We start from the raw sequence: 24,943 nt of genomic DNA, 5'->3' as shown, positions 1-24,943 counted from the left end.
TTAAATTAGTACAACCAACCCAAACTTCTAGGTAGATGCAGGGAGCAAGGGTCTGTCTCCTATTATTTGACTGCTTTGACACCTCCTTTGCACTTTGCCTATGTCTACAGAAGGAAAAACTCAACCGATTAGAAATTATATTCACCATTCAGTTATTTAAAGCTCACTTAAAAAAAAAAAAAAAACTTTTGCATCCTCCACCCATTACCCTCAAGCAAGAAGATAGTCCCCTGACAGTGTGACACAGCTGTTTCTGTGACCTTGAGGCTGTCCTTATGTCACAATGGGCAGCCACACTCATCTACTCAGCACTTCCCCAGCTCTGGCATGTGCCAGGTGCAGGGCTGGGCATGGGGTTACAGGGTGAATGAGGCCCTGCCCTGGCCCCAGGCACACAGATTCATGATAGAGTCGGCCACCTAAACAGAGAACTGTAAAGCAACTGGTAAGTGAGAACACAGAGGAAGGAAATGAAGCCAGTCTGGGCTTGGCAAGGAGGGGGTGAAGTGGGAGGTGGAGAAAGGGATGGAAAAGAGCAGGACCGGGGACAGATGGCAGCTGCGTCCAGGGCTGCGAGTCGGGTCAGGACTTCCAGGCCTCCAGGAGGTCGTGGGAAGCTGGCCCCAGGGGCGAGGCCTGAGCCCACACAGTCTTCCTCCTCCCTTGGAGCCTTCTCTTCATCTCTGCACACCCTGCCTTCCCATGCCCTCGGACTGCTCTGCCCTCACCATGCTTGGCCTCCCTTCTCCCTCTCCTCAAATGCAGCCTTGAGTGTTACAGCCTCAGTAGAGATGAAAATCTGAACAACGGAGAGATTAAAAAAAAAAAAAAATGGCAGAGAACTTTCTCTCCCTTTTTCCAGAACCAGCTCACAGGGACAAGCTGTCTCTTGGGCCCAAACTGAATGATGGGAATAAATGAACCAGTCATGTGGGCTCCCATCAGAAGCTGCCAGATGTCACCTCCTTTCCCTGTCCCAACAGGCCTGTCAGTCCTCAAGGCCACTGTTCATCCAACCAGTGAAGGTCCTGAGCAGGCCCACTTCCCTGGGGACCGTCCGCAGAGCTCAGAACAGTCAGCACAGGCAGCTCTCCACAGCCATTCCCTTGGATGGAATTGTTCCCTCTGATCCACCCCACTCTCTCCTACGCCCGCTGCTCGCCACCCAGCATCCTTCCTTCCTTCGTATGTGCTGCTTTAACGTTTCAGGTGTCGGACACCCGCAAGTGTACCATGCTATTGTGAACAGCACACAGGTTAAGGGTGCTGACCCCGGGGCAATCTTCCCAGACTGGCCCTGAATCCCAGTTAGTATCTTTGCCAGTTCCCTGAAGAAGAGGCGGGGCAGGAAGCCCCACTATTGCTGCATGGCTTTTCTTTGATATCAGAGGAAGCAGAACAGAAACATTTGTAGGTGCAGAGATGGATGGAATTACAAGATACACCAAAGAAGCTGTCCCTCCTCTTTTAGGTTGCTGAGTGGAACGGTGTCTCTCTCCTTTGCGTTTCCATCTTTGGGAGCCCAGCTCCTGGCTTTGGGATTCCATCCTTTGGTCAAGTGCTGCCGCCTCCACCAAGAGGACCAGAAGCACGCAGAGGTTTCCCCTGGAGCCTACACCAGGTACTGATTCTTTCCTGTTTCTGAAAACACTGGCATCATCCATCACCCTTTCCTGAAGCACTGAAGCTGCCTGCCGCCCCATCCCCTGAGACCCAGGGCCAGAGCAAACTCAACTGCAAGCATCACAGCAAAGATGTTCATGGCCATGTTCTCTCTAATGGGCTCAGGCAGGGCAGGGCCGGCTCATCTGGAGATTGCTCTAAGGATCAGAGATCTGTCTTGTCGGTTTGTTTTTTACACTTGCTTATGGTGTGGGACTGCAGGGCTCCAGCTGTGTAACCGTTAGGCATCTACTGAGCCTTTGCTCTCAGGCTTTCTTGAGTCTTGATGTGTGGAGGACACAGAGATGAATGTGAGAGTCCCTGGACTCCCCAGGAGCTTGCCCTCCAGGAGGAGGGTGGTGGGAGGAAGACCAGAGGAGTAACAAACAGCTAATGATCTGAGAGCTCTTCCTGGGGGCCAGGCTGTCTTGTCAACACCACATGGATTAACTCATTTTATCCTCACAATAACTCCAGATGGTTCACACCACACAAACTGTCCCCACATTATGTATGTGTACACCCAATACTGAGGTCAGAGGCCAGCAAGAAAGGCCTCAGTTCCAGAGCACATTCTCTTACCCACCATGCTGCACGTCAGAAAATAAGACAAGTACAACTAAACGAGATGGAAACCGATACAGGCAGACCTCGGAGATGCGGTGGGTTGGGTTCCAGATTCCAGCAAGAAATTGAATATCGCAATAAAGAGAGACACATGAATTTTTTGGTTTCCCAGTGCCTATGAAAGTTATGCTTACAATATACTGTAGTCTATTAAGTGTGCAACAGCATTATATATAAACAAATGTACATACCTTAATTAAAAACTAACTTATTGCTAAAATATTAATACTAACCATCATCTGACAATGCAAGGTTGCCACAAAACTTCAATTTGTAAAAAATATGCAGTTATCTGGCAGGTTGCAGTAATGTGAGGTCAACCTGTAAATGCCATTGAGGAGACAGAGGGACAGCGTCAGGGAGGTTCTAAGAAGTGGGAGATGACTCTCACAAGGGAATAGAGTATATCGCGGGAGGGCTCCTGTGATGGGCTTTGAGAGAAGGCAGCTCTGTGGGAAAGGCCCGGGCCTTTGTGTGGAGAGAAGAGCGACATAAACAGGCAGGGAGTGGGGAGGTGAGCAGCACGTGGGGGGACTGTCAAAGAGCAGTGGCAGGAGTAGAAGCCCCTGAAAGAGGAGCAGTGACAGATACAAGTGAGGCTGGATGGTGAGAAGTCCAAGTGCTACAGGCTTGCACTTTGTGGGTCACAAGGAAGCCGCTGACAGCTTTAATTTCAGCAAGAGCAAGTCTGCAGGACAATTCTCTTTCAGGAAGGCTAACCCAGCGAGGCTTTTAGAAGGTTAAAAAGTTGGAGCATGGGGCTTTTAGGGCAGAGAAACTGTTCCATATGATACACAATAGTGGGTACGTGTCTTCATACATTTGTCAACACCCGGAGGATACAGTCAACACAGAATGAACCCTGATGGAAATTATGAACTTAAGTAATAATAATGTATACTACTGGTTCATCAGTTTCAATGAATGCATCCCACTAACGCAAGGTGTCAATGATAGGAGAAACTGTGTATGATGGAGAGAGGCATGTGTGAATACTCTGTACTTGCCAATCAATTGTAAACTAAAACTGCTCATAAAACACCAGGCTTATTGATTCTACAAAAGATAAAGAAGCCTTGGGACTTCCGTGGCGGCCCAGAGGTTGAGATTTCGCTTTTCAATGCAGTGGGTTCGATCCCTGGTCGGGAAGCTAAAATCCCACATGTCTCACAGCCAGAAACCAAAACAATAAAAAGAATTAATATTGTAAAAATTCAGTAGAGGCTTTGAAATGATCCACATAAAAAATCTTAAAGAAAAAAGGAAGCTATGTATTAAATTAGCAATATAATTGCATTCCTAAGAAAAATTCAAGTTTTTAAAAAGCAATTATTTCACTAAAAAAAAAAATACAACAAACCAGTCAGAGAATTCCCTGGTGATCCAGTGGTTAAGATTCTGTGCTTTTTTCACTGAAGCAGGCACAGGTTCAGTCCCTGGTCTGGAAACTAAGATCTCTCATGCCAAATGGCAAAAACAAAACAAAAAAAAGTAAATAAAACAAGAAACAGACTCATAGATTCAGAGAATGAACTAGTAGTTACCAATGGGGAGAGGCAAGAGGGGACAGGCAAGGTAGGGGTGAGAAGGAAAGTGAAAGGGTTATTATGGAAATACATGAAATCATTTGTGTAAAACTTTTGAAAATTGTAAAGCATTATAGAATTTAAATAATCTTTCATTTAATTTTTAAAAATGAATTAATTGTTATTCCAATGGGGGAATTGAGTTTCATTCTCTACTATAATGTTGCTTTGCCTACAAGAATTTCAGTAGTAGTGATGGTTTAGTTGCTAAGTCCTGTCTGACTCTTGCAACCCCATGGATTGTAGCCTGCCAGGCTCCTCTGCCTGTGGGATTCTCCAGGCAAGAATACTGAAGTGGGTTGCCATTTCTTTCTCCAAGGGATCTTCCTGACCCAGGAATCAAACCCAGGTCTCCTGCATTGCAGACAGATTCTTTACTGACTGAGCTATGAGGGAAGCCCAGGAATTTCAATAATAAGGTCATTTTACAGTCATAAAATCTACCCATCAGAAAGCATCTAATATCTTATCAAGACTGATGTGCTGTCTCTGAGCATCAGCACCAGCCGGGGCTGCAAGATGCCTTCCATGAGGTCACCATCCTCACCCCACGCTCTGCTCTTGGCTGATGCCACAGACTCATTTCCTTCTCAGAGGTGCTGAATCTGATTGCTCCACACTCTCTATTCTGATTGTGTTACATAACCCAGAGTAGCAAAGTGTGTTCCGTCATCAAGCAAGTGTGTTGATTACCTCATCAATCAAGTCTCCAGATAACCTGAGCAGAAGACCTATAATTATTGAGCACTGACCCTGGGCCAGTTACTATGCCAGGAAAGTCATTCCTGGGGACAGACAGACAGACTCCAGGGCTGAGGAATCCAAGGAAAGCACATAGGAAGGTCTGTTAGGCATTTTGGTGAGAGATCAGGTTGGAGTTGATATGTCTATAGAATCCTCAGCTCCCTGTGGGCTCTTGCCTGCCTCCAGGGAGGCTCCCTTGCTTGAAGTGTCCCCACAGCAGGGAACACAGAGATCTCTCTGCAGACCACACGGCCTTTGGGGGCTTCAGAGGAAAAAGCAGTGCAACAGTCATCATCACACCTCATGAACTGGAGAAGTAAGATTGTCATGATTTCACAGAAATCCATTTTGTTCTCAGTAATCATTGCTTCTTTCAATGTGAAACATTTCTCACAAGGACTCCATTAACCAGCTTGTCACATAATATTCAGTTAACAAGATTCATCCTGGTCCACCACTGGCTTCTTTAGCAGATTTGCAACCTTTGTGATTGCTATGGAGTTATATTCTACTCCAATTCACTCTTTTAAAAGGAGCAGTGCCTCAAAAGTGTTCACTGAAGCATAAAACAGTGATGGAAACAGTAGCATCTGTCCTATAGACCAGAATAATCTTACAAACACACGGGTAATGTAGAGTGTCAGTCAGGATTTACTGAGTCAAACAAATCTGCAGGTGTGACGATTTTACCAAAGTGGTTGGAACTGAAACTGAATAAGTGGTGCTACACTAAATACCTGAAAGCTGAATTTGATTAGATCAAAATTCACTGTACAAGCCCTCCATGCAGTTATAATTCCCACTTGGAGGATACCACTGAAGTCTGTGAGTCATTCAACAAGCAAACACAATGACATTCTAATCAACTAATGGAGATTTTCCCAGAACAAGTACAAAAAATGCTTTCAGGACAAAGTTGATTAATTTCATTGGTAAACACAGAGTACATTCTTAAATTTCTGTTAAGAATCTATAAACTTACAAGTTAATCCCATGCTATGCTCAGAGAGAAACAAAATGAACTATCAACAAAAGTTTTATCCAAGATCTTATTATACAAATATTAACACTATACCATGTGACAAAGCATTTCCAGCTGCAACTGTGAACTGTTGATACACATGTTGTATGTATACACCAAGAATAAGGCTACAGCAATTGTTTGTTCTCTTTGTCACTGAAAACTCAGTGAAAAGCCATTTCAGGGAGTGGGCTGTTGACTGAAATAAACACCCAGATGTTCACATTTCACAGTGCTGGGACGTCCCGAAGGACAGCAATCTGGAGCCCCAGTTGGGAAAGGGTCCCAGGCATTGTGTCAACCCCATGGGTAAGACTTCAGATTGCAGCTTTGGGGGCTCTCATTTATAATCCCAGACTACAAACTGATATCATCAGTTTGTGTGCAAAAATGCCACTCTGGTTTTTCTTTAAATTTACAATGCTCTTTGTTTCACCTTGTGACTCATAAGATTCCTTGCTGCTGCTGCTAAGTCGCTTCAGTCATGCCAACTCTGTGTGACCCCATAGACGGCAGCCCACCAGGCTCCGCCATCCCTGGGATTCTCCAGGCAGGAACACTGGAGTGGGTTGCCATTTCCTTCTCCAATGCATGAAAGTGAAAAGTGAAAGTGAAAGTGATGTCGTGTCCGACTCTTAGCGACCCCATGGACTGCAGCCCACCAGGCTCCTCCATCCATGGGATTTTCTAGGCAAGAGTACTGGAGTGGGGTGCCATTGCCTTCTCTGACAGCCATGTCTACTTTCCTGCAAACACAGGCCATGAAGCTAGTCTTGACAGCCACTGGGCCATGTTGCATCTTAATTGCATAAGGTCTTATTTGCCTCTGGTCTTAGTCGTGTGGGGTCTTAGTTGTGTCAGATCTTAGCCGTGTCAGCAAGATCTTCACTGTGCAGGCTCAGTAGTTGCCACAGGCAGACTTAGTTGTTCTGGGGCATATGGGATCTTAGTTCCCCGATCAAGGATTGAACCCATGTCCTCTGCACTGCAAGGCAATTCTTAGCCACTGGACCACCAGGGAAGTTCCTCAAAAAATATTCTTAGAGTAGGAATTGTTTCAGATATTGCTTCAGTATCCTCTCAATGGCCTGTCACATGACTGAGTACATAAGTAATTATATACAAGAAGACAGTCATGGGGTGATCTTTCCCATTATATACCACTTTCTCCTCAAACAGAAAGTCAGCCACATCTCTAACGGTATTGTTGTGACATTACAAGAGAGACACAAGCTTACAACTAAAAAAAGAAATCCAAGCAAATGCAAGATGACAAGAAGAGCAAAAGCTCGCTTTTCATCCCCTTCCTACTCAATCCCTTCTGTTGAAATTTTGTCCTTCCAGATGATTTGCTATGAACTGACATCTATGCGTGTATTGATATATTCACTTAGTATACAAATATATTTTCTCTCCTACATAAAACACACATACAGCTTTTGTAAATGTGTGGAATCACATTGGACAATTAGCATTATATGGATAAAATGTTTTAACAGTTTGTCTCTCCGCATGACTGCCAGGGTGTTCTTTAAAAAATATGTCAGAAGCTGTCACAGAACCTGCAATGGCTCCTGGCTTCCCTCTGAGGAAAGCCAACTTCCAAGACCATGAGGACGTAGAGTCCTCCTCCCCCTCCTCTCTGCCTTCTTCCCCTCACTTCCTCGCTCTCCTGTTTGTCTTGCAACTTGCTCTTTCTCCAGGCAGAAGCATATGGCTTCTGCCCTGGCTTCTCTGTCTGGAAGGTTCTCCCCACAGTTACCTTAAGGGTTCACACCCCCTACAAGTCTTTGCTCAAATGGTACCTCAATTATCTCCCTTGATGACCCTATTAAAATTACGCCCAGCCCGTGGCACTCCCAATCCCCTTGACCCTGATCTATTTTGTTTCCTTTATAGCATTTATGGCTTTCCTATTTATTAACTCATTTATTATATATACAATTTTCTGTGTGTCTCCCCTGTATGTAAACCTCACAAAAGCAGAAACTTTTTGTTTGTTTGTTTGCCAATGTATATCAAGGACTTAAACAGTGCCTGGGGCATAACAGGTGATTAATAAATATTTGTAAATGTCTTAGAAATCTTTTCTTATTATTTGCACACACAATCCTTCATTTGTCTTGTCTAAGGCCTAGTCCAGTACCTGACACATTGTAAAGTGCTGAATTAAGGCATACCATAAATTAAAGCCCCAAAAAATCAGTCAAGAGTGGAGGGAAGGAAGGAAAGAAGGGAGGAGAGATTGAAAGAAAAAGTTGTATGGAGTATTAGAAGCGAACTTCCAATACCGGCCACCTGGTGGCGCAGCAGTACACTCAGGATTCCTGGACAGAAAAGAATGATTGTGTGAATATGGTAAAGTACTATTGTTAAAGACACACATTAACATGGTCATTATAAAGAGATTGCATGCAAATCGTTTTAAAAAACAGTTTATGGGGGCAGAGGGGATTTAGGATAGGTTATAAAAAAGTAAAAAATAAGGGCAAGGAAACCAGAAGATGACTGCAATAGCCCAAATCTGAAATCAATCAGATTTCCTATCATAAATTTTACACTGAGATCATTAAAATGAGTTTGGGAAGAATAAGGAAGATTTTAATTTATTTATTTATTTGGCTGTGACGGCTCTTAGTTGCAACATGCAGGATATTTACTTGTGGCATGTGAGATCTACTTCCCTGATCAGGGATTAAACCCGAGTTCCCTGCATTGGGAGCATAGAGTCTTAGCCACTGGACCACCAGGAGAGTTTTAAAAATCAATTTCAAAGAAAAGGGGTAGCTAAGAGTTGAGATGGAGGAAATGAGGACTTTAAAAACAACATTAACACAGATGATGAAGAAGTCACTACTGCCTTCAAGAATTCAATTTGGCTTCATTAGTCAGCCAAATTTATCTAATCTTCAGAATTAGCTAAATTCTGAAGATTAGATAATGAGAATCTTATAAATAGCAAGTACAGAGAGGTAAACTAGAGAGAAAATTTGAAGGTTGGAGGTAGGATCAGAGTCAAGAGAAATTGTATTTTTCTCCAAATGGAAGAGATTTTACATGTCTGTAAAAAAAAGAAAGGAGCCATTGGGGATCATGAGATTGAAGATAAAACAGAAAAGAAACAAGAAGCAGAAAGAGAAGTTATTTCCCCTTTGAAGGGAAGGGAGGAAGGGGAAAGAGCTCAAGAGTTATGAGGAGGATAAAATATACCAATGTGGAATGGATAAAGTTACCATTAGATGAGCAGAGAGAAGTTGGGTATGATGGCAGATGGAGAGGAATTCCTGTGAGATGCCCTTGATCTTGGTAAAATCAGGATCAACTGTAGGAATTTCTGGGAATAACAGATGATAAACAGAAGTGCTGATGCTGCTAAGTCTCTTCAGTCGTGCCCGACTCCTCGTGACCCCCACGGACTGCAACCTACCAGGCTGCTCCATCCGTGGGATTTTCCAGGCAAGAGTACTGGAGTGGGTTGCCATTGCCTTCTCCAAATAGAAGTGCTAGAGAACCCTTACAAGGGCTCCCTCCAGTTGCATGAATCTGTAACAGGGCATTGGTTATATTTTCCTGGATTTCTAGGAATTCTCACCAGGGGGTTTGCATTACAGGGCTAACCCAAGTGTACGCACTGACTTGGCTCATAGTCTGAGTATGTTAGTGAAGTCAGCATTAAACTAGATAAAAGCATCATTGGCTAATGTTCTGTTTTAGTGTTCTGAGTCCTGACCCTCCAATGAGAGGGCAAGATCCTCAACAGCAGCTTCAGTAAGAGAATTTCTTGTTCCATTGCTCTATGTTTCTGTTTTTGTCCAGCACCATACTGTCTGGGTGACTGTAGCTTTGTAGTGTATCCTGAAGTCAGGATGGTTGGTTCCTCCTTCTCCATTCTTCTTAAAATTGCTTTAGCTATTTAGGGTCTTATGTACAAACTGTCAAACTATTTGTTCCAATTCCATGAAAAATACCACTCATAGTTTAATAGGAATTGTACTGAACCTACAGATTGCTTTGGGTAGAATAGTCATTTTCACAGTATTGATTTTTCCAATCCAAGAAGCCCGGAGATAAATCCATGGACTTATGGGCACCTTATCTTTGACAAAGGAGGCAAAAATATACAATGGAGAAAAGACAGTCTTTAGTGGTGCTGGGAAAATTGGACAACTATGTGTAAAGGAAGGATATTAGAACACTTTTTAACAACATACACAGGAAAACCCAAAATGGATTAAAGGCCTAAGTGTAAGACCAGAAACTATAAAACTCTTAGAGGAAAACATAGGCAGAACACTCTTTGACATAAATCACACCAAGATCCTCTATGACCCACCTCCTAGAGTAATAGAAATAAAAGCAAAAATAAACAAATTAAACCTAATTAAACTTAAAAACTTTTGCACAATGAAGGAAATTATAAGCAAGGTGAATGGGAGAAAATAATAGCAAATGAAACAACAGACAAAAGATTAATCTATAAAATACACAAATAACTCATGCAGCTCAATACCAGAAAAACAAACAACCCAATCAAAAAGTGGGCAGAAGACCTAAACAGACATTTCTCCAAAGAAGACACACAAACGGCTAATAAACACAGGAAAAGAGGCATAATATTGCTCATCATCAGAGAAATGCAAATCAAAATCACAATGAGGGGAGGGGATATATGTACACCTATGGCTGATTCATGTTGAGGTTTGACAGAAAACAGCAAAATTCTGTAAAGCAATTATCCTTCAATAAAAAATAATTTTAAAAAATCACAATGAGGTATCATCTCACATCCATCAGAATGGCTATCATCAAAAAGTCTACAAGCAATAAATGCTGGAGAGGGTATTATTAAAAGGGAATTCTCTTGCACTGTTGGTGGGAATGAAAACTGATACAGCCACTATGGAGACCATTATGGAGATTTCTCAAAAACCTAGGAATAAAACTACCATATGATCCAGAAATCCCACTACTGGGCATATACCCTGAGGAAACCATAGTTGAAAAAGTCATATGTACCCCAGTGTTCATCGCAGAACTATTTAAAATAGCTAGGACATGGCTAGCTATTTACAATAGCTAGAACATCGCATCGATCATAGCAAACACCCTCTTCCAACAACATAAGAGACAACTCTGCACATGGACATCACCAGATGGTCAATACCAAAATCAGATTGATTATATTCTTTGTAGCTGAAGATGCAGAAGATCTATCAGTTCAGTTCAGTTCAGTTCAGTCACTCAGTCGTGTCCAACTCTTTGCAACCCCATGAATCACAACTCGCCAGGCCTCCCTTTCCATCACCATCTCCCGGAGTTCACTCAAACTCACGTCCATCGAGTTGGTGATGCCATCCAGCCATCTCATCCTCTGTCGTCCCCTTCTCCTCCTGCCCCCAATCCCTCCCAGCATCAGAGTCTTTTCCAATGAGTCAACTCTTTGCATGAGGTGGCAAAAGTACTGGAGTTTCAGCTTTAGCATCGTTCCTTCCAAAGAACACCCAGGCCTGATCTCCTTTAGAATGGACTGGTTGGATCTCCTTGCAGTCCAAGGGACTCTCAAGAGTCTTCTCCAACACCACAGTTCAAAAGCATCAATTCTTCAGCGCTCAGCTTTCTTCACAGTCCAACTCTCACATCCATACATGACCACAGGAAAAACCATAGCTTTGACTAGACGGACCTTTGTTGGCAAAGTAATGTCTCTGCTTTTGGAGAAGATCTATACAGTCTAAAAAAATAAGAACGAGAGCTGACTAGCTCAGATCATGAACTCCTTATTGCAAAATTAGGACTTAAATCGAAGAACATAGGGAAAACCACTAGGCCATTCAAGTATGACCTAAATCAACTCCCTAATGATTATACAGTGGAAGTGACAAATAGATTCAAGGGATTAGTTCTGACAGAGAGCCTGAAGAACTATGGGTGGAGGTTTGTAACATTGTACAGGAGGCGGTGCTCAAAATCATCCAAGAAAAAGAAATACAAAATAGCAAAATGGTTTTCTGAGGAGGCCTTACAAATAACTGAGAAAAGAAGAGAAGTGAAAGGCAAAGGAGAAAAGGAAAGACATACCCATCTGAATGCAGAGTTCCAGAGAAAAGCAAGGAGAGATAAGAAAGCCTTCCTCAGTGATCAGTGCAAAGAAATAGAGGAAAAGGGAAAGACTAGATACCTTTTCAAGAAAATTAGAGATACCAAGGGAACATTTCATGCAAAAATGGACTCGAAAAGGACAAACGGTATGGACCTAGCAGAAGCAGAAGATATTAAGAACAGATGGCAAGAATACACAGAACTATACAAAAAAGATCTTAATGACCCAGATAACCACGATTCTGTGATCACTCACCTAGAGCCAGACATCCTGGAATGTGAAGTCAAGTGGGCCTTAGGAAGCATCACTATGAACAAAACTAGTGGAGGTGATGAATGAAATTCTAGCCAAGCTATTTCAAAGCCTACAAGATGACGCTGTGAAAGTGCTGCACTCAATATGCCAGCAAATTTGGAAAAGTCAGCAGTGGCCACAGAACTGAAAAAGGTCAGTTTTCATTCCAATGCCAAAGAAAGGCAATGCCAAAGAATGTTTAAACTGCTGCACAATTCTAATCATTTCACATGCTAGCAAAGTAATGCTCAAAATTCTCCAAGCTAGGCTTCAACAGTATGTGAACCAAGAACTTCCAGAAGTACAAGCCAGATTTAGAAAAGGCAGAGAAGCCAGAGATCAAATTCCTAACATCTGTTGGATCATAGAAAAAGCAAGAGAGTTCCAGAAAAACATCTACTTCTTCATTGACTACGCTAAAGCCTCTGACTGTGTGGATCACAACAAACTGTGGAAAATCTGTAAAGAGCTGGGAATACCAGACTACCTTACCTGTCTCTTGAGAAATCTGTATGCAGATCAAGAAGCAATAGTTAAAACCATACATGAAACAATAAAATGGTTCAAAATCATGAAAGGAATACATCAAGGCTCTGTATTGTCCCCCTGCTTATTTAACTTACATACAGAGTACAGCATGCTAAATGCTGGGTTGGATGAATTTCAGGCTGGAATCAAGATTGCTGGGGGAAATATCAATAGCCTCAGATATGTAGGTGATACCACCCTAATGGCAGAAAGCAAAGAGGAACTAAAGAGCCTCTTGATGAAGGTAAAAGAGGAGAGTGAAAAAGCTGGCTTGAAACTCAACATTCAGAAAACTAAGATCATGGTCCCATCACTTCATGGCAAATAGATGGGGAAACAATGGAAACAATGACAGACTTTATTTTGGTGGGGCAGCAAAATCACTGTGGATGGTGACTGCAGCCATGAAATAAAAGAAAAAAGAAGAAAAGCCATGATGAACTTAGCATATTAAAAAACAGAGACATTACTTCGCCGATAAAGGTCCATATAGTTGAAGCTTTGGTTTTTCCAGTAGTTACATACGGATGTGAGTATAAAAAAGGCTGAGTGTCAAAAAATTAATGCTTTTGAACTGTAGTGTTGGAGAAGACTCTTGAGAGTCCCTGGGACAGCAAGGAGGTCAAACCAGTCAATCCTAAAAGAAATCAACCCTGAATATTCACTTTAAGGACTGATGCTGAAGCTAAAGCACCAATTGTTTGGCCACCTGATGCGAGAAGCCAACTCATTGGAAAAGACCCCCATGCTGCGAAAGATTGAAGGCAGGAGGAGAAGGGGACGACAGAGGATGAGATGGTTGGATGGCATCACCAACTCAATGGACATGAGTTTGAATAAATTCCAGGAGATGGTGAAGGACAGGGAAGCCTGGTGTGCTGCAGTCCATGGAGTTACAAAGAGCTGGACACAACTGGTGACTGAACAGCAACAAGGACATGGAAGTAATCTAGATGTCCATCTACAGATGAATGGATAAAGAAGCTGTGGTACATATACACAGTGAAATATTACTCAGCTGTTAAAAAAAATGCATGTGAGTCAGTTCTAATGAGGCAGATGAACCTAGAGCCTATCATACAGAGTGAAGTAAGTCAGAAAGAGAAAGACAAATATCGAATACTAACACGTATATATGGAGTCTGGAATGATGGTACTGATGATCCTATTTGCAGGGCAGCAAAAGAAACACAGATGTAAAGAACAGACTTACAGTCACAGTAGGGGAGGCAGAGGTGGGAATGACTTAAGACAGTAGTAGCATTAAAACATATACATTACCATATGTAAAATAGATGGCCAGTGGGAATTTGCTGTGTGATGCAGGGAATCCAAAGCTGGTACTCTGCAATAACCCAGAGGGATGGGATAAAGAACGAGATGGGAGGGAGGCTTAAGAGGGAGGGGGGCATATGTATACCTATGGCTGATTCATGTTGATATATGGCAGAAGCCATCATAATATTGTAAAGTAACTTTCTTCCAATTAAAAATAAAATTTAAAAAAAGAGAGAGAGAGAATGTTTTGTCTATTGATAATGGGAGAAGGCAGCCCTCCCATGGTGGACGACTGCCCTGAAAGGCAAGTCATGGCTGACCACAAAACTCCAGAGGTTTCAGGTGAAGCAAGTTTGAGAAATAGTTTTCTTTGCTTTCCCTATCGAAAGGAAAGCACAATCAAGTCTTTTTTCAGCAGGTTGGGGTTTGACAAGTATGTGAAGCCTCTGCCCAAATGTAGGAAAGTGGGTAGGCATGTTGTGTTACATTGGCTTTGTTTTTGTTTGGGGGTGGGGAGGCATTCTATCTGCTCTACAGCCTACAGGATCTCAGTTTCCTGTCCAGGGATTGAACCTGGGGCATGAGCAGTGGAGGTAAGTAATCCTGACCACTGGACTGCCATTGGATTCCCTGGTGTTTCGTATGTTTTACATATATATATATATATCTTTAGGTATAGATATAGTTATAAATATTGATATACTGGACTTAGTAGTGATGATAATATATTAAGGTGTATATCTATATCTTAGATATATATAGATATCTTCAAATAATAAATATCCCAAAATGAATATATATTCAAATATATGTATATTCAAGTACATACCCTTCATCCTGAATTTTCCCACTTTGCTTGGGAAGGAGGAAGCACCTAACTGTTTTTGCTTCATCCCCAAATACCAGATGAGCATTCTGGGTTCATCTCTGACACTCCTCCCAGTTACTGTACGCACCGGTCAGCATACACGTGTGCCCAGGAAGATGTTCTCTCACATACCCTACCTACCAACTGAGGTTCACTGGAATAATTCAAACCAAGAATACAACTACCATGGAGTTTATCTAGTATTTATTGCTATGTAACAATCCACTCAAAACGCAGCATCTAGAAACAACTGTAATTCATTACACACCATGATTCTGGAGTTGGCTGACTCAGCTGACAGTTCTCCATCTGAATTCATCTAGAGTTGCTGGTGCAGCTGAGGGCATCTGGGGCATCATGATCCAAGATGGCCCCATTTACGTGTCCAGAGGCTGGTGCTTGGTCTTGACTCCACATGGTTTCTCCAGAAGGGTAGCTGTATCCCCTTATGGGGTGGCTCAGGCTTCCCAGAGTGTGCAGTGAAACTGCAAAGCTCTTCAGTGCCTTAACTTGTGCTGCCAGTCAGAGCCAAGCACAAGGCCAGCCCAGAGTCAAATGTCGAGCAGACTTGTGCTGTGCTTAGGCACTCAATGGTGTCTGACTCTTTGCAACCCCATGGACTGACTATAGCCTGCCAGGCTCCTTGTTCATGGGGAAACTCCAGGCAAGAATACTGGAATGGGTTGCCAGGCCCTCCTTCAGGGGATCTTCCCAACTCAGGGATTGAACCCAGGTCTCCCACATTGCAGGCAGATTCTTTACTGTCTGAACTACTAGAGAAACCCTGAGCATACTTCAGTTCAGTTCAGTCGCTCAGTCGTGTCCGACTCTTTGAGACCCCATGAATCGCAGCACTCCAGGCGTCCCTGTCCATCACCGACTCCCGGAGTTCACTGAGACTGACATCCATCGAGTCAGTGATGCCATCCAGCCATCTCATCCTCTGTCGTCCCCTTCTCCTCCTGCCCCCAATCCCTCCCAGCATCAGAGTCTTTTCCAATGAGTCAACACTTCAAATGAAGTGGCCAAAGTACTGGAGTTTCAGCTTTAGCATCATTCCTTCCAAAGAAATCCCAGGGCTGATCTCCTTCAGAATGGACTGGTTGGATCTCCTTGCAGTCCAAGGGACTCTCAAGAGTCTTCTCCAACTCCACAGTTCAAAAGCATCAATTCTTCAGCACTCAGCCTTCTTCACAGTCCAACTCTCACATCTATACATGACCACTGGAAAAACCATAGCCTTGACTAGACGAACCTTTGTTGGCAAAGTAATGTCTCTGCTTTTGAATATGCTATCTAGGTTGGTCATAACTTTCCTTCCAAGGAGTAAGTGTCTTTTAATTTCATGGCTGCAGTCACCATCTGCAGTGATTTTGGAGCCCAAAAAAATAAAGTCTGACACTGTTTCTACTGTTTCCCCATCTATTTCCCATGAAGTGATGGGGCCGGATGCCATGATCTTAGTTTTTTGAATGTTGAGCTTTAAGCCAACTTTTTCACTCTCCACTTTCACTTTCATCAAGAGGCTTTTGAGTTCCTCTTCACTTTCTGCAATAAGGGTGGTGTCATCTGCATATCTGAGGTTATTGATATTTCTCTCGGCAATCTTGATTCCAGCTTGTGTTTCTTCCAGCCCAGCATTTCTCATGATGTACTCTGCATATAAGTTAAAAAAGCAGGGTGACAATATACAGCCTTGATGTACTCCTTTTCCTATTTGGAACCAGTCTGTTGTTCCATGTCCAGTTCTAACTGTTGCTTCCTGACCTGCATACAGATTTCTCAAGAGGCAGGTCAAGTGCTCTGGTATTCCCATCTGTTTCAGAATTTTCCACAGTTTATTGTGATCCACACAGTCAAAGGCTTTGGCATAGTCAATAAAGCAGAAATAGATGTTTTTCTGGAACTCTCTTGCTTTTTCCATGATCCAGCGGATGTTGGAAATTTGATCTCTGGTTCCTCTGCCTTTTCTAAAACCAGCTTGAACATCAGGAATTTCACGATTCACATATTGCTGAAGCCTGGCTTGGAGAATTTTGAGCATTACTTTACTAGCGTGTGAGATGAGTGCAATTGTGCAGTAGTTTGAGCATTTTTGGCATTGCCTTTCTTTGGGATTGGAATGAAAACTGACCTTTTCCAGTCCTGTGGCCTCTGCTGAGTTTTCCAAATTTGCTGGCATATTGAGTGCAGCACTTTCACAGCATCATCTTTCAGGATTTGAAAGAGCTCAACTGGAATTCCATCACCTCCACTAGCTTTCTTCGTAGTGATGCTTTCTAAGGCCCACTTGACTTCACATTTCAGGATGTCTGGCTCTAGGTGAGTGTGAGTGATCACACCATCATGATTATCTGGGTCGTGAAGATCTTTTTTGTACAGTTCTTCTGTGTATTCTTGCCACCTCTTCTTAATATCTTCTGCTTCTGTTAGGTCCATACTATTTCTGTCCTTTATCAAGCCCATCTTTGCATGAAATGTTCCCTTGGTATCTCTAATTTTCTTGAAGAGATCTCTAGTCTTTCCCATTCTGTTGTTTCCTCTATTTCTTTGCATTGATCACTGAGGAAGGCTTTCTCATCTCTTCTTGCTATTCTCTGGAACTCTGCATTCAGATGCTTAAGTCTTCCTTTGCTCCTTTGCTTTTCGCTTCTCTTCTTTTCACAGCTATTTGTAAGGCCTCCCCAGACAGCCATTTTGCTTTTTTGCATTTCTTTTCCATGGGGATGGTCTTGATCCCTGTCTCCTGTACAATGTCACGAACCTCATTCCATAGTTCATCAGGCACTCTATCAGATCTAGGTCCTTAAATTTATTTCTCAGTTCCACTGTATAATCATAAGGGATTTGATTTAGGTCATACCTGTATGGTCTAGTGGTTTTCCCTACTTTCTTCAATTTAAGTCTGAATTTGGCAATTAGGAGTTCATGATCTGAGCCACATCAGCTCCCAGTCTTGTTTTTGCTGACTGTATAGAGCTTCTCCATCTTTGACTGCAAAGAATATAATCAATCTGATTTCGGTGTTGACCATCTGGTGATGTCCATGTGTAGAGTCTTCTCTTGTGTTGTTGGAAGAGGGTGTTTGGGCACCTCTTATCCATGAGGCTAACTGTAAATGTTCTGTGGCCATTTTTAGTCTCTCAAAATGGGTTGAACAAAATCCCATATGTAAAGTGCCTCCTCTATATGTGGCCCAAAGCAAATTATTTCAAAACATTAATTATTGTTGTTTTCATTATTGTTAGCCTTTTTTTCCTGAATAAAAAATACTTTTTATGGATAAGGGGGTAGGTGAGTTAATATTCAGAGGAACTGAAGTTGATCAAAAAATATAGACCTAAGAAAATCGAACAGTCCATATAGAATTCTTTGAACTAGTATTAAATGCCTAAAAATACATGTTGCATAAAAATTTGAGGTGTTTCATAAAAAAGATTTGATTGAAACATCATTAATTTGACTGACAGAGTAAGGAAACAACAAAAGAAATATTTAAATGGTATAAATTTAAAGGTGTCTTACAACCTTCTGAAGACTTAGTGTTACCTTTCTCTCTTGTAGTTTATCTGATTTTTCATCTTTCTTTTGGTATTCCCTTATTTTGATCTTTTAGGAATCAGAGACTCAAGTCAAGGCACAATGTCCTTCAACAGAGACATGGATCCGAGTAAAGAGGGTGAAGAAGATGAATCTCTGACATGCTCGGTATGTACTTAAGAGTACAGGACACTTGACATTCAAGAATTGTTCAAATCCCAACTCCTGTTTACCCAGCGATGGGCCATTGAGAACACAAAAATCTCACTCCAGTGACTTACCCTTTATTGTCACAGCAAAATGAGGCACTTGCCTGCAGGAGTGCTCAGGTGTCTTCATGGTGATGGCAATGCCTGTGAAAGAGCCCTATGCCAACTTTAGCCTCCTTCCCATCTGCTGCTCTTGCAAGAGAGTTGACCAGGACTGAAGGGAAACTCAGCTGCCCAAAAGCAGGCTCTCACTTCAGCCTTGCTGGCCTTCCAATCAAAGGCCTCAGAGCCTGTTAGGAATAACAGAATTAGTAGGCAGGATACTCTAGGAACTTTATTTTTTTTTTCAATACAGGATTTTAGATAGAGAAGGGTACTCTGAGAGAAGACTTCTGTCTTCTGCCAACAACCATTGTCAGCCACTCCACAAACCCATGTGCTTTGGTAAAATATTCCAGTGAATAAGGACAATTACAGCTTCCTTTGCATGGCATTCCTGAACATTCAAGGCCTTTGGACACCAGGGTGAGGTTTTGATATTTAGATTAGCTCGGCTCCCTTTCTTCCTTCAAAGAAATATGTTCTTGAGTTGCTCAGTCATGTCTGACTCTTTTGCAAACCCATGGAATGTAGCCCACCAAGCTCCTCTGTCCACGGAATTTCTCAGGCAAGAAAACTGAGTGGGTTGCCATTTCCCCCTCCAGGGGATCTTCCGAACCCAGGGAATCAAACCCCGTCTTCTTCATTATAGGCGGATTCTTTACTGTAGAGCCAGCAGGAAAGCGAGAAGGAAATACAGCTTTACTCAAAACAGGTCACCAATCTTCACAGCAGTCTCTCTCCCTAATCACTCATAGAATTTTAAAGTTGAAAAGATCTTAAAGACATTAGAATCCAAGTCTAATGGGCTCGTTTTAGTTCACAGGATTAACAATGTGTCAAAATGTTGCAGGAAGGGGGAACCCCTTCCAGGGCCGGAAACAGGGCTCTTGTCTAACACTTGGAAATGAATTGTCCAAGGAGACACACGTGCTGACAAAGCAAGAGATTTTATTGGGAAGGGGCACCCAGGTGGAGAGCAGTAGGGTAAGGGAACCCGGGAGAACTGCTCTGCCACATGGTTCACAGTCTCGGGTTTTGTGGTGATAGGATTAGTTTCTGGGTTCTCTTTGGCCAATCATTCTAATTCAGAGTCTTTCCTGGTGGCGCACACATCGCCCAGCCAAGATGGATGCTAGCAAGAGGAATTCTGGGAAGTGGACGGGACACTCCGTGTCTCCTTTTGATGTTTCCCGAACTCTTCTAGTTGGTGGTGGCTTATTAGTTCCTTATTCCTTACCAGGATCTCCTGTCATAAAACAACTCATGCGAATGGTTACTAAAGGGCCTGGCCAGGGTGGGCGGTTTCAGTCAGTGTGCTTCCCCTAACAAAAATAATACCCTTTTGGGACTCAATCTACGATTCGACCTTCTGTCAACCTTCTGAATTCGACAAATTCGACCCATGATTGATTTTGTTTAGTCAGGCAAAGTTATCTTTCAAAGATAGATGTTTCTGTTTGTAATATTGTTGTCCTATTTGTTCTAGAATTTTTGAACCTATCAGACAATGACATTTTGATCAGTCTCCTGATTCCCCACTTTTTTTTTCCTATAGCTGCCAGAATTATATGCGTTTGCTGAGAATTTTAATAAGGAGAACAAAAAATTGAATCTCCTGAAAATGCACTGTATTTCACCTGGTGAAGCACAGAGAATGCTCAGTCAAAAGCATTTCCTGAATGGAACCGGGGGGACTGATGGGAGAGCAGATGATTCCTTACCTGTTTTCACGTGCAAGGTGGTGAGAAGAGAAGAGAGGCCGGAGTCCATGACTGAGCTCCTGCACCGCAGCTTGCTTACCAGGTCCCTCTCCCCCGTGGAGAGACTCTCCAAATCCCAGCAGAGAATCTCTGAGTATGGGATCCCCCCTCCCGTGCACACTTTTCCTTATGAGATTCTCATCGATCACTCCAAATTCGTGTCAATGGTCACCATACGGAAGAAGATTCAGAGCACCAAAATTCTGTGCAGGCTGGGCATTCCCTGTGTCTCGCCAGAGAAGTTTATCTTTGAAGATAAAGCCCCTAAATACTTCCTCATCGATCCAGGTAATCTAAACAGATGAGGCCATGTGGAAGGAAATGAGTGGACTCTGACTGCAAGTTGTACCCTGGTTCCTAGCGTCCTTGATCCAAGGGAGTCGTGCAGTTCTGAGGTTCAGAGCTGATGCACTCGCTGCCCATAGTGATGGGGGAAATAGAGAACAGGGAATCAAACTTTGAGGGCCATGTCTCAGATTCACCCCTGAAAGGGTGTGCTACTGAGGCACAGCATTTAAACATTTATAAAGTGAGCCAGTTAAACTTGGACTCACTATCATTTCCAGGTTGATGAATAAGTCAAGTATTTATGAAGCAATGGTTTTCGTTTCTTAAGTATCTTACCTCAACTGCAATTGGAGGTTTCTAAAAATATTTTTCACAAATGTTTATCCTTGAGTTATTATTGCATCTCTATCAAGGCTATCAACAGGACACAAACAACAGAAACTTCATATCTGATTTTTTTTCTTCTTTCTTTTTTTCTTTCCTCCTTTTTCTTTTTCTTCCTTCCTTCCTTTCCTCCTTTTTTTTTTTTAAATGGAGAGTGTGAGGGAGCTGAGTGCATGAACTCTAAGCAAGCCATATCTGAGTTTTGAATAGGGATACACCCATATAAAGCCAAAGGCCACACAGAGAAAGTTTAAAATGTTATAAATCATACAATTGTTAGTTTTAGCAAGGATAGGGTATCTTCTTAAGATTTCCATTTCATTATGTAAGCAAGGAAAATTATATCTTGTTATTCTCTGTAGCTATAAAAAATATGTTAAATCAATGATAAAATATTTGAGACCTTCTGAAGTAAGTTCTTGACTCAAAACCAGCAAATATTTTGGCACCTCCATTGTTATATTAAAAGTAGTATCTGAAGGAATGCATTTAAAGAAATGTATTGATTACTCTGATCATGTTTGGTCCAAGATGCTGGAAGAATCTTCACTGTAATTCCCTGCATTGAAGTCTTGACAGAGCCTAATTCAGGTCTCAAATTCCTTTGCAGAGTCACATCTAGTATGCTATGGAGCCCAGGCAAAGTGGAAACTAGGAAACTGTAGGAATGGCCTAGATAGTCCACAAAAGTACATAGGTGAAGTATGCCCAGAGACTAAAAAGCATAGAAAGTATTGAGAATCAATAAGAAGAATTTGCAAAATGCCTACTAAAGAAGTCCTAAAGGCTTTGAATGTTTGATAGGTCTGAAACATTTACAGCTTTGCCACCCATAGGGGCCTAATTGTCCTTTCCTCTGAGTTCTCTCATGTGCCCTTTCAGACTCTATATTAAAATCTCTCTTCTGCCTCCATGAATTCATTTCCTGAGATCATGGAGGCAGAATCTCTGAGACATGGCCTGTCTATCCAAGGAGTATGCATGAAGCCAAGTATGCATCCGTATGAGGAACATCCAGTAATTAGTTAGGTTTAATTGTAACAATTCATCTTTTACTGTTCTATATTGCTTGTTATTGCTATTATTGTATCAGTCAGCCAGTCCCTAAATCTTCCTCAGTCCAGGAGAACTTGAAGACTCCTGATATACCAAAGAATATTATAGAACACATCCTTACTAGCTCCAAGAACTGGGGGAGGAAAAGGGCGTGGGTGCTGACATTTTCTTCTTCTCTTATCACATGAGCTTCTCTTGCTCTGGATAAATCCTACAGGACTATGTAGATTAGACATGTGTTTTATGAAAAATAACAGAAAAAATCAAATGAGTTTTTTTTTTTTTTTTTTAATTTTTCCATCTGGAGGCAGACAAGAGCAAGAGCAAAGCTTTTTGATGTTGTCAAGAACCCATGCTCCCCATCTTTTTGTGTGTGGTTTTTGTCTTCATGGCTAAAATTATATGTACCTCCAGGTGCTATGAATACATTTCAGGGAGGAAGGGGGGCTAAGAGAAAGAGCCACACTGGCTACTTCTGTCCTCTATTAATAGGAAAGCAATGCTTCCTCAGAACACCCCTTCTCAGGTGACCTCTCCACACACATTCTTGGCCAGAATTGTGTCCAATAGCCACCCATTACTGCAAGGAATGCTGGTCAATAGAGATCCTAGCTTCGAACTTTCTGGGGAGAGGAAGGCTGAAAAGGATTATACTCGGTATAGAGTGAACCAACCTGTGGTGTCCACCACAGATCACAACATAAAGCTCTTCACTAATCAATATCATGCATTCTATTACCTCACCTCTTGAGTCCCTTGGACTGCAAGGAGATCCAAACAGTCCATTCTAAAAGAGATCAGTCCTGGGTGTTCATTGGAAGGAATGATGTTGAAGCTGAAACTCCAATATTTTGGCCACCTGATGCAAAGAGCTGACTTACTTGAAAAGACCCTGATGCTAAGAAAGATTGAGGGCTGGAGGAGAAGGGAATGACAGAGGATGAGATGGTTGGATGGCATCACCGACTCAATGGACATGAGTTTGGGTAAACTCTGGAAGTTGGTGATGGACAGGGAGGCCTGGCATGCTGTGGTTCATGAGGTCGCAAAGAGTCGGACACGACTGAGCAAATGAACTGAACTGAATTACCTCACCAAATATCCCTGCCCTTCCTGCTATTCCAGGCCTGCTGAGATCCTGCCAAATTCCCTCAACCTTGGCAACTGGGCCCTAGGACAGGCCGTTGAACACTATGGCCAGATCTGAATCAAAGCACAGTCCCTGGCCCCTGTCTGCTACTTTAGGCATGTGTAGAATATTTATACAGACTTCCTATCTCGCAGACCTGGGGAAACTCAAACCCTTCCCAGGGGTGGGGGCCTGACTGGGGCAGGGGCAGTATCTCGGCCACAGGTGACCTGCTCAAATATCACCACACAGGGAGGATGCTAGAGTCACCCATGAGAGACAGACCAGCCCACCTGCTTGTTTGCTTGACCCATTTTCTCCTGTTCTCCTGATATTCTTTACACTCCTATTTGCTCTTTGGCCTCAGGTTTTCCACCCAAGCCCCTGCCTAAGATCTTGCTTTTTATTGTTCTTTTTGTTTTTAGCCATGAACACATCCTTACTAGCCATGAAAAGAAGGGAAGGGAAAGGGCAATGGCTGCTGAGGAGGGGACTGCATAGTATATGTTGGCTTGAGTTTTTCATGGTTCATTACCTCCATGAAGAGGTTGAAACTACTAATGATGCCCTAAGCTGGCAGGTCCTGAAAGTGAAGGGAAAACAACCAGATTCTAGCTAAACCACTGCCCTGTTATACTCAGGGCTTACACTAGTGTCTTGGGAGAAATGACACTAACAAATAAACTGTGATCAGTCTTTCCACTCATCTTAACCACACGTTAGGATCCTTTTCTATGTCCTGTAGACCTCTGTACTCTGTGGTCTCTCGATTCTCACCAGAGGAGACACCTCTACCTGTGATGGCCCTGCAAAGTCCACTCCAGGCCTAGCCAGGCCCAGCCAGGCCCACTCTATTTCCCATGTGGAGGACGGCTTTAGATGAGATGAACAATATAGGTTCCCCCTTAGTTTACAAAACTTCAGAAACAGATTTCTTCAGAAAGTTCAGAAACATAAGGGAAAAGGGGACTTGAATTCATCAAAGGTTCATTCTGTTCACGAAGCATCTCTAAGTAACTGAAGGTTAAATAAGGTCATTGTGTGATTCTTTGAAAATATGATTCTTTTCAGCAAAACAATTCATGGATCTAAGGGATCTGGAATGGAAGTTTTACAAGGGGCTTGTGAAGTGGAAGCGCTGCATTTCGGATGAGTTTTCAGACATTAAGAATGACAGCGAGAAGAGATTTGTGGGGAGCCAGCAGTTGCCGCATCCTCTTTCCCCACCTCTAGTTCATAAGTCTCTTGTCATTTATCCTAAAGTTGATTACCCAAAAACGTTATCACCTTCTTAAATGAAATATATAGTTCATTAAAACATCTTAGATACAGATCTTCCTTTTGAGAGCAGTGAATTTATACATGAAAAGCAAAGAAGCAGTGGCCCCACGGAAAATAGGAACCGAGTCTATAAAATATGCATGTAAGGTTCAGTATTAAACCATTATTATGGAGTAAAAGATCTAAATTGGTCTGCTAATATAATGCCTGGTTTGGACTGCTGAAACCCATCTGGACCAGGGCTGAGGTAATTTAAATCGTATGAAAAGAAGAGTGCATATGAAGGTGATCAGATCAGATCAGATCAGTCGCTCAGTCGTGTCCGACTCTTTGCGACCCCATGAATCGCAGCACGCCAGGCCTCCCTGTCCATCACCAACTCCCGGAGTTCACTCAGACTCACGTCCATCGAGTCAGTGATGCCATCCAGCCATCTCATTCTCTGTCGTCCCCTTCTCCTCTTGCCCCCAATCCCTCCCAGCATCA

General features: G+C 42.6%; 1 protein-coding gene across 1 annotated transcript; it reads left to right on the top strand.

Moving 5' to 3' along the window:
- The first annotated feature begins 327 nt into the window (after positions 1–327).
- Positions 328–24,507, top strand: C8H9orf153 (chromosome 8 C9orf153 homolog). Its single transcript, NM_001435362.1, has 5 exons — positions 328–445; positions 1,472–1,621; positions 18,325–18,416; positions 20,115–20,607; positions 24,248–24,507. The coding sequence occupies exons 3-5, from the start codon at positions 18,351–18,353 to the stop codon at positions 24,469–24,471; spliced, it is 783 nt and encodes a 260-aa protein (NP_001422291.1). The 5' UTR covers positions 328–445; positions 1,472–1,621; positions 18,325–18,350; the 3' UTR covers positions 24,472–24,507.
- The last annotated feature ends 436 nt before the right edge of the window (positions 24,508–24,943 follow it).

Source organism: Bos taurus, chromosome 8, assembly GCF_002263795.3.
Source record: "Bos taurus isolate L1 Dominette 01449 registration number 42190680 breed Hereford chromosome 8, ARS-UCD2.0, whole genome shotgun sequence".
NCBI lineage: Eukaryota > Metazoa > Chordata > Mammalia > Artiodactyla > Bovidae > Bos > Bos taurus.
This window is presented reverse-complemented; position numbering and strand designations above follow the sequence as displayed.